Raw genomic sequence first — 11,209 nt, 5'->3', positions numbered from 1 at the left:
AGTACGAAGCTTGTGTTTTATGGATCTGAACTGTTATTGGACATAATATAAAAACCTTACGGGTTAGTAATCTATCAGCTTCGAGGAGAGTGGGAAAAAAAGATGTAAAGCTGGTAGAATACAGAAAGCTCATATTGGATCTACTCGAAGAGTTTGATGAAGTCACTTTCCATTACGTTCCTAGAGAAGAAAATCAAATGGCCAATGCCTTAGCTACATTGGCAGCAGTATTCAAGGCTGGCGGGGAGTTTGACATGATGTCAATTGACATGCAGTCGTATGAGTACCCGTCTCATTGTTACCAAATTCATGAGATAAAAAAACCAAGCTTTGTACAACGACATTCTGCAATACATTAAAAACCAAATCTATCTAGAAGAAGCCACCGAAACTGAGAAAAGAACAATTAGAATAATGACGGCATGATATGTTCTTGATGGGGAAGTCTTATATAAGAAAAGGCATGATCAAGTCTTGTTAAGATGTGTAGATGCAGAAGAAACAAAGATGATCTTGAAAGAGATACATGACAGAGTTTTTGGAGCTCATGAAAATGAATATATGATGTCGAGACAAATTATGAGATGCGGATACTTCTGGTCCATGTTGGAGGGCGACTGCATCAACTATGCTAGAAAATGTTATAAATTCCAAATTTATGGGGATAAAATAAATGTTTCGCCTCACTCTCTTCATGTGATGATGGCATCGTGGCCCTTCTCTATGTGGGGCATGAATGTCATTGGACAAATCCACCCAAAAGCTTCAAATGGTCATCGGTTCATTCTCGTGGCGATTGACAATTTTACCAAATGGGTGGAAGCTGCATCATATTCCAGTGTCACTCAGTCCACTATTTGTAAGTTCTTGAAAATGAATATTATATGTCGGTATGGTTTACCCGAAAAAATCACTACCGATAATGCAACAAACTTGAACAACAAGATGATGGATGTTGATTGTGAACAATTTAACATAAAGCATCACAACTCTACTGCTTATAGACCAAAGATGAATGGAACGGTAGAAGTATCAAACAAGAATATCAAGAAAATAATAGAGAAAATAGTTGAGACATACAAGAATTGGCACGAGAAATTATCTTTTGCTTTGTTTACTTACCGAACTTCGGTACGAACTTTAACTGGGGCAACCCCATTTTCCTTAGCATATAAAATAGAGGCAGTATTACTCATTGAGGTAGAGATCTCATAGCTCTGGGTTTTGTCAGATGATGTAGAATGGGTGCAAACTCGATATGATCAACTGAACCTAATAGAAGAAAAGAGATTGAAGGTCATTCACTATGGTCAACTCTACCAAAAACGAATAATTTGAGCACATAATAAGAAAGTGTGCCCAAGAGTATTCTGTAAAGGAGATATTTTACTAAAGAGGATTTGGCCAATTCAAAAAGACTTCAGAGGAAAATGGATGTCAAATTGGGAAGGGTCTTATATCATAAAAAATGCCTTCTCCGGAGGAGCGCTGATCTTGACTGAAATGGACGGGACGAAACTACCTAATCCCATTAATTCTGATGCAGTCAAGAAATATTTCACTTATGGTGAAAACCCGAAAGGGCACCCTAAGTTGAAGAAAAAAAAAGCAAAAAAAACGTTTAGAGTGAAAACCCGAAAGGGCGCTCTAAATTGAAAAAGAAAAAAAAGAACAAAAAATAAGGTGGGTCTAAGATAAAAACCCACAAAGGGTGTCTTGAAACCAAGGATGGATCCAAGTTGAAAACCCGAAAAGGCGGCTTGTATAATGATCTAGGATTCGCGCGTGGAAAGGTCCCGGATTAAGGCGGTAAAACATCACGACATCCAAGTCTTCCGTAGACTTAACAATTCAGAGGAAATTTGCACTCTCCTGAACGTTGTCACATCTTCGAAATCCCCTTAACAAAATATGTACTCAAAAGTCATCTAACGGTGTCAGTTCAAAGGCGTCCGCATTGTCGATATCTAGGGTATCTACTTGTATTTTTTTTATTGACTTTCCAAAATGTTTGCCATGTACTTCTTTTTCCTCATAAATAAATATGGTAATTTATCTAAAAAAAATCAATTCCTTGCAAGCATCTTAGATTGAATTTAAATAGGAATGATTTATTCATTTTTGAAAAGATACTCGCGTATTACTATACAAAGGGTTTCTGAAAAGAACATGTGTTCGGAAGTCGAGAAAGGTTTTTTTGCACCATACTCAAGATAATGGGCTCTAGTTCATTGAAAGGCATTGTTTAAATCAAGACTAAAAGTAAACCTTCTTTTTGCAAGCTCCCAGAATGTGTATCAGATCAAAGCATGTCAAAGATCAAGGATCAGAAATTCAAGATTCTAGAATCAAGAGTCATCCGAAATGACAACAAGAGATTGTGATTTCTCTCTAAACCTTAAAATAACATATATTGCATATGCATTTTAGGCATACATAAGAACATTGCATCCATAGCACCACATATATGTGTACTTTGTAGATTTTTGTCAGAGTCAATTTCAAGAATACTGAAGTTCAAAATTTAAAACAATGCAACCCATTCAATTTAGATTTCAATTTCACAATGAAGGACATATATATGGCCCAAGGAAAATTTATTTAATCTGGACTCAACTTCATGACGAATGAGTCACCCACAATTTCAACTTCACAAAGAATGATAGTGTGCCCAATAGATCAACTTAACTTCACAACAAATGAGTCATCTGCAATAACAACAAACTAAGGGTTATCTGTCAACGAAAAAGTTTCGAGTTCGATCTTATTCACCTCGAGGGCGTATCAACCGTATGGTAGCAGCGATGAACTACTTTCTGGTCGAATTTTGAAACCGAGGTCTTTAAGCCAAGAAGAAGACAAATGTTGACTACGATTTGGAAACAATAAGTCATTTTCCAATTCAGATTTTGAACTAGATTTCAACTTCACAGCGAAGGATATCATGCTTGAAACATCCAAGATCGACTCAACTTCATGATGAAGAAGCACACGTAATTCAACTCAATAGTAGGGAGCCATTATCTATTAGAATTTTCAAGTCGAATTTCAACTTCGTGACGGAATATATTCGATAAAAGAGTCAACAGACATTGAGTTGGATTTCAATTACAGAGAAAGATATAAGACTCACAGAAGCAAATTCTCTTTTGGACCCTCTTCTTACCGAACGAAAATATGTGTCATTTTATCTTTGTCATATTTTCCTTACATGATAAATTGGCAAAGAGTGGTAGTTGCAGACACTTATTTTCATCCGGGGTCTTCTTCTAGTATACATAATAATTTCAAAAATAGTTTTTGAAAATATATAATAAATAGTTTTTGGAAACTTATTTTTAAAAATGTATAATATATAGTTTTAAAAATTGTTTTGAAAACATATAGTATATAGTTTTTAAAATAATTTTGAAAACGTATAATGTATAGTTTTGAAAATGGTTTTGAAAACATATATAATATAGTTTTTGAAATGGTTTTGAAAACGTATAGTATATGGGTTTTAAAGAATTTTAAAGACGTATGTTTTAAAAAAAATCGAAAACATATAATATAATATAACTGTTATTATAACATATTATTATTTTATTTATTTATTTCATTTTTAATTTTTTAATTTTTATATTTTTTCGGACAAAGTCCAGGTCTAGCAGTCCAAGGGCCTAACAGACAGGGTAGGCAGACATGACCCAGCCAACCGATCTAATAAGCCTAACAAAGAGTTGGGGTTTCATGTTAATCAAGGGTACTACATGAGAAGAAGCAAAAAGCGCGCGTGGAGGCCACACGCCAACAACCAGCGAGATTTTTGACCGAACAACCCAGGACTGACCCATCCCGAGCTTTTCGACCGCACCAACAACCAACGTTGTCGAACGAGACTGAACCATCTCGGAAGAATCGGCAACACCCCAAGATATTCGGGACCACAACGACCGGTTACGGGGCTATAAAAGACTTCGACCATGCAATGAAAACAACAACAAAATGAGGCAAAAAATAGATCAAGTTACCAATAGCAACCAAGCAACATACGAAGAAAATCACAAAAATACCAAAAAATCACAAAAATACCAAAAAAATCACGAAAATGAATAACACTAAAAAAAACATAGCACCAAATATAGAAACCCAAAGGCAAAAACCATTCGAAATCGAAAGCAAAAAAAATTGAGGCTTTATCTCGTCAAAGAATGCCGAGAACGCACAGAGGCCTCGTCTGAAGGAGAAGAGTCACCGAATAGTCGAAAAGTCACTATTGATAAAGGTAAAGTTGAAACTTTGAACGTAGATCTATGTCGTTTAAGGTTTTTTTTATGGAATTTGGGGCTCGGGCTCAACTTTGGGACGTTTAGAGGAGCATTTTCAGGTAGCCCCTAGGATTTCAGCCACCGACGACGGTGGTTAGAGCGGTGGTGCGTGGCTAGGAACGGTGGCTGGCCATTCGGCCGGATGGCTTGGGTTGAGAGAGTTTAGAAGAGAATAGAATAGAAGAGTGATATTTAAGAAATGGGGTTGAAATGAAATATTTTTAGGATTTGTGGGGTATTTAAGGGGGACCGAAGGATAATTAGCAAATAGTTTAATTATTTCCGCAGTCTCCGAACTTTTGATGTGTAATTCATTTTGGTCACCTGTTGTAAATTTTCCCATGAATTTCAAATTTATTCAATTTAATCCTTATACAATTTTCTTATATTTCGCAAATTGACCCCTCCTGACTTTTTATTTCTTCTTGCAACATCCAAATGTTGTCAATTTGGTCCTTAATTTTAAATTTATTGCATTTAAACCCTTTTAATTTAAAGTTTTCTTTTACTTTATATTTTCTTAATTTAATTTTGTTTTACTTTAATAATTAAAACTGATTTGATTTATAATTTTAGGTCCATTTCAAATCATTCGATGGTAAGTAGTTCAGGTCAAACTTTTAAATTTCAATTTTACTTTTAATGTTCGCAATTATGACAACTGGGAAATTAAATTGGTACCGAAAGGGCAATGCAAGGGTGCTAATCATTCCTTGATTGTAATTGAGTCTCAAATCTGACATATTTTTGCTAAAACGCATATAAGATAAGGTGGTAAATTAAGGTGTCCGGTAAACCTAAATTTTTCTAAAAAATAATAAATGATCGGTGGTGGCTCTAGCATGTTTCATTTAAGTCGAAGCCCAATTTCGGGCCCACTCGAAGGACGGTTACGACAACACTAAATGTAAAATTAAGAGTTTTACATTTTTTTAAGACCATTAGATTGAGCAAAATCAAATATTGGGATTAACTCTCTCTTTTTCAGTGAATATCTTCTTATTTCCTACTGTTAATCTCAGCCTTTAATTTATCTCATCCTAATATATATGATCACAAGGATTTTACACTGCGTGTAAACTAAGAATTTTACACTGCGTGTAAACTAAGAATTTTACACTGCGTGTGAACGGATCCTAATATATATATATATATATATATGATCACAAGGAGGTGTGCGTTCACAAAAATATAATCATTATCTTACCACCAAACTTGTAAACCACAAACCCTAGTGGTTTAGATCTATTTGGTTGTTAATTATATATTTTTACATACATATATATTATTATAATCCTTTGTTGTTTTGACTAAATTTACAACTAAATTAGAAGCTTATTGGTTGGTCGGTTGATCTTACGTATATTCACTAGCATGAGCTATGTTTGATGTATATATCAAGTCTGCAAAATAAATCAGTTTAAACCAATACCGAACAAGTTTTTTATATTGTATGTTAATGAACAAAAAAAAAAAACTAGAAGAAGTGGTACAAAAAAGAATTTCAACTTGTCAACCCTGTGTTTGATGTGGACAATTTCTTTTCTTTTTCTTTTATTATTTCTACTTATATATCGTCGCGTTTTGTTTTGGATTTTTCCAAAACAAAACATGGATTCATTTGCATTTATGGATGATGGGTTTTCCATAAATCATGGCTTTTTTGGGTAAACTACGTATTTAGTACTTAAATCATTAGTTTTAATTTGTTCTAGTATCTAAACTTTTAATTTTTTTCAAATCATACCTATCGTTTAATTTTGTTACATTTTTATAACTTACCGTAAAAAACTTAACGCAACTACCAGTTTTAGTATCTAAACTTTTAGAAAAAAAATTAAAACTTAACGTTAAATTTTAAACAATGATACTAAAATGAAACAAAAACTAAACTTTAGATTTGATTTTAAAAAAAATTGAAAGTTTAGGTACTAAAATATATCAAAACTGATAGTTTAGGTACTAAACACATAATTTACCCGATTTTTTTCTTAGGGACCATTGCAAAACAATTTATGCTATATAAAATCTAGAGTAAATTGCGTGTTTAATATCTAAACTATCAGTTTTAGTTTATTTAATACATAATTGTTTATTTTTTCTAAAACAATTCCTAAAGTATAGATTTTGTTTCATTTTAGTTTATTGTCGTTAAAAACTTGGTTTTTGATTCATTTTAGTACCTCATTCAAAATTTAACGTTAAATTTTAAATTGATAGTTTAGGTACTAAAATGGACCAACAATGATAGTTTAGGTACTAAAACCGTTAAGTTTTTAATGACAGATACTAAAATGAAATAAAAACTAAATTGTAGGTATGGTTTTGAAAAAAATTAAAAATTTATGTACTAAAACAAATAAAAACTAATAGTTTATGTACTAAATGCATAGTTTACTCTAAAATTTATTATCTCTACACATTCATGAATGACTAATACAATTAACTGTACTTGGGTAATTAATGTAATTGATTATTAAATTAATAATTATTAATTACAGTAGTAAGGAACTCATAATTCTTAAACATATATTACAAAATAGCCATGGAATTAAAAAAATGATCATAGGAAATTGTATAGGAAAAATATCTCTAATTTGACTTTTTTTTTCTTAAAATATATAATAATATTTTATACAGGGTTGTAGTGGTGTGGTAATAATTAAAATTTTCAGTGTAACGTGTTTTTTGACCAAGATTAAAGGTAGTAATACCCATTCAATGAAGACTGTAAAAATATATTTTATATTTGTTTTAAAAAATATAGGAAGGTGAAGGTGACCATACTGACGTTGAGCTGCATGCAAAAAGTCAGAGCCATGAGATAAATGAGAGTTATTTTCTTTGGTTTAGTTATTTAATATATTTAGTACTTAAATTATTAGTTTTAGTTCCTTTTAATATTTAAATTTTTGACTTTTTAAAATTATACCTAAAGTTTGGTTTTCATTTCATTTAATAACATTGTTCATAATTTAACATTAAATTTTGAGAAAAAAAAGAAAGTTTAAGTACTAAAATATACTAAAATTGGTAGTTTAGGCACTAAACGCGTTAATATTTTAATGGTAGGGTACTAAAATGAAATAAAAACTAAACGTTAGGTATATTTTGAAAAAAATAAAAAAATTAGATACCAAAGTAGACCGAAACTAATAGTTTATATACTAAATACATACTTTATTTTTTAACCTTTTTTTTAATTCAAGCTATTACTTTGTTCAGCTTAAAAAGTTATATGATTAGTAACAATTTCGATTATAACCGAGAGTATTAGATTGTGAAAAGTTTCAACTTAAAATGTTATCTGTCTACTCTAAAAAAAATTGTATAATTGGTATTTCGATTATAATCGAAATATCTTGATGGTAACTTTTTAAATTACAATTAGAATAGTATATTATTTTCAATTTAAATTTAGGGTAAATTCATACCTAAAATTTAGTTTTTATTTCATTTTAATACCTCACGTTAAAAATTTAATGTGTTTAGTATCTAAATTATTAGTTTTGGTCATTTTTAGTACCTAAACTTTCAAAAACAAATTCCAAAATTTAATGTTAAATTTTGAACAGAGGTACTAAAATTAAACAAAAACTAAACTTTAAGTATAATTTAAAAAAATGATAGTTTAGATACTAAACACATAACTTATCCTTAAATTTAAAATGTTATCCAAATTATTTTAAAGGTTTTAAAATCTTAATAAAAATTTTGATTACAATCGATTTATGTCTTTTTTAACTTTATATAAAGCGATTGTATTTCAGACTTACAAGGTACGAAGATAAATGGTAAAGAAGATAAATAAGAGCAGGGTGGATTTAAGTAGGGGGATCGCCTCCTTAAAAATTTAAAATTACTATATATTTTACATTTTATCTATGTATTTTCTATTACAAATTTATTTTTACTCCCTTAAAAGTTTACAAATTTAAATTTATCATCTTAAAATTTTATATCTTCAAATCCATGTTTATATATAAAATCTTGCGGAAAGAAAAAGGAAAAGCAGTTCTAGGTTTGCATTAATGGTGAGGAAATGAGAGATTTGACTGATTATTTATTAGGTATTTCTAGTTCCTGCCTGGGTTAATGATTTTGACTAATTATTTGTCAACGGTTTTTTTGTTTAGAAAATGGAAGGGAACCAGTCAGTTCCTGGGATCCATAAATCCGAAGCCGGTTTCCCCAAAACTTGTTCCTGTTCCTGTTCCTGTTCTTGTTCTTGTTCCCCCCTTTGATCGTCTCCTATAAACACACCCCCAACACCAAACCCTTGTCAGTGCAAAAACATTAACATTCAAACACTTGTGAACAACTGTGTTTCTTTTCCGACAGGGAATATTCATGTCTCCCCCTGCAATCGCGGTGCCAAGCGAAGCCGATGAGTTCCAGAAAGGAGTGAAGCATCTCTTCGAGAATGGAGTTCGTAAACTTCCTAATAAGTACATATTGCCTGTTTCGGACCGACCCAATGTGGATAATGAGAACTCGAATGTGGCTAAGTCTAGTATTCGACTGCCGGTGATCGATTTCGCCGAGTTACGAGGCCCGAATCGGTCCCGAGTCCTCGACTCGCTGTCTTCTGCCTGCGAAGAATATGGGTTTTTTCAGGTGGTGAATCACGGCGTCGCCATTGATTCTATACGGAGTATGATCGACGTGAGCGGCAGGTTCTTTGGTCTCCCGTACGAGGAAAGGGAGAAGTACATGTCGACCGACATGACCTCGCCTGTTCGGTACGGGACCAGCTTTAACCAGATGAAAGACTCGGTGTTTTGTTGGAGAGATTTTTTGAAGCTCGTCTGCAATCCGTTATCCGATGTTCTTCCTCGTTGGCCTTCTTCTCCGACGGACTTCAGGGGAGTGGCGGCTACCTACGCGAATGAAACCAAGTGGTTGTTTTTGAAAATGACGGAGGCTATCTTGGAGTGCCTGGGAGGCGGCGCCGCCGCACCGGAAGACGAGGAAATATTGAAGCAATTCGAAGATGGAAGCCAGTTAATGGTGGTTAACTGGTTCCCTCCTTGCCCTGAACCTGAACTCACCTTGGGAATGCCGCCGCACTCCGATTACGGATTCTTGACACTTCTTCTCCAGGACGAAGTGGAGGGCCTGCAAATCCAATACAAAGGGAAATGGATCACCGTCGAACCATTGGACAATTCCTTCGTTGTTAACGTCGGTGATCACCTTGAGGTAAAGCTCATGTTTCTAGTCTAGTTTTTTGAGTAAAATACGTATTTAGTTCACACTTATTCATGAAGTTCCGTTTTGGTTACCTAATTATAATGTTTTCAAAATCGCACATAACGTTACGTTTTGATTCTATTTTGGTCACTCTTCATTAAAAAAATAAACAGAACCACTTACGAGTCTTCATAAAGTAATGTCATATCATCATTAAAAAAGAAAAAAGTTATCACGTAACAGTTTTGTTTATTTTTATTTTTGATGCTTAATGTCAAAATTAACCCCTAACATTCACCATAATGATCATTTTGGTCTATTTTTAGAGCATTTTAGCTTTCAACGTTTCATTTAAAGGACAAAAGAAACCTAATGTCTAACCAAATAATCACTTTAGCCCTTATTATTTTTTTATAGAGCATTTTGACGCTCAACATTTCATTTCAGGACAATATTTTTTATTTTGGAGCATTAACCGTTTGTTAACTAATGATTTTCATCCATAGAGAGACCTTTTGCCCCAAAATGAAATGTTGGGAGTCAAAATACTAGAAAAGAATAGAGACTAAAGTGACTATTTCATCAAACATTAGAGTATTTTTTAAATTATGCAAGTGGCCGAAACAGAACTGAAACGGAATCAAAATGTTACGTTAGCCGCTAGTTATGATTTTGAGAGGGAAAAAAACGTTGAGTCACCAAAACAGAACTATGAGAATAGGTGGATGACTAAACACACAGTTTACCCTTTTCTGTTCTTCAATGGCTAAATTAGTTCGGACTCTGAAAATGATTGTTTATTTTGCAGATATTCAGCAATGGGAGATATAAAAGTGTGCTGCACAGGGTGTTTGCGAATCCGGCGAAGCCGCGCCTGTCGGTGGCGTCGTTGCATAGTCTGCCGTTCGATTGCATGGTCCGACCGTCGCCTAAACTGATCGACGAAGAAAATCCAAGGCGTTATAAAGACACGGATTTTGCCACTTTTCTTGAATACGTTTCGTCTTGTGAGCCGAAGAAGAAGAATTTCTTGGAGTCTCGGAAATTGACATGAAAACCATTGGAAAAGTGGAACCCAGAATTAAATTTCAAGAAGGAAAAAAAAAAACTAAATATCTGTGTTGACTTTGGTATATTATCACATATTATAATTAATTAATGTTGACAGTATTAGTTGAGATGCATGTATTATTAATTTAGATATCACCCTTTTTTTAATACAATAAAAAATGGTATATTAAAAAGGAAAATGAATTTAAAATGTTAAATGAATAACCTTTTGTCCTTCAATATAACGCAATTGTTTTTATCTTTTTATTTCTCACCCACGCCCGACTCTAATCTTCATTTGATCTTGAACGTTGATGTTATTGGTATTCATATGCTCGAATTAAAGATTTTAAAGAATAACAATAATTCTTTTATTATTGAAGTCACATAATTTGTGCAAATCTAATCCTATATCTAAATTAAGGAATAATCTCTCGCTCGTAATTAGATAAAACAATAAATTTTAAAATATTTATAAAAGAAATTAATGCTTCGGTTATTTCTTTAACAAACTAGATATGATTATAAAGTAGTATCTATTTAGAATCTTTCTTAACTATTGATAATATACAATAAAATAGACATCAATATTTTACATGGAAAACTCTGTTGAACCATGTATTTTGATACATGCATCACAAGACTCACATCAAATG

The 11,209-nt window shown here is 32.7% G+C and overlaps 1 protein-coding gene across 1 annotated transcript; it reads left to right on the top strand.

Annotated features, from left to right (window-relative positions):
• The first annotated feature begins 8,549 nt into the window (after positions 1-8,549).
• LOC120200338 (protein DMR6-LIKE OXYGENASE 1-like) lies at positions 8,550-10,668 on the top strand. The gene is made up of 2 exons (XM_039201208.1): positions 8,550-9,512; positions 10,312-10,668. Exons 1-2 carry the CDS (start codon positions 8,661-8,663, stop codon positions 10,555-10,557), a joined length of 1,098 nt encoding a protein of 365 aa, XP_039057139.1. The 5' UTR covers positions 8,550-8,660; the 3' UTR covers positions 10,558-10,668.
• The last annotated feature ends 541 nt before the right edge of the window (positions 10,669-11,209 follow it).

Source organism: Hibiscus syriacus, unplaced genomic scaffold (assembly GCF_006381635.1).
Source record: "Hibiscus syriacus cultivar Baekdansim isolate YM2019G1 unplaced genomic scaffold, ASM638163v2 tig00005939_pilon, whole genome shotgun sequence".
Lineage (NCBI taxonomy): Eukaryota > Viridiplantae > Streptophyta > Magnoliopsida > Malvales > Malvaceae > Hibiscus > Hibiscus syriacus.
The sequence above is the reverse complement of the archived record's forward strand: the minus strand, read 5'-3'. Positions and strand labels throughout refer to the sequence as shown.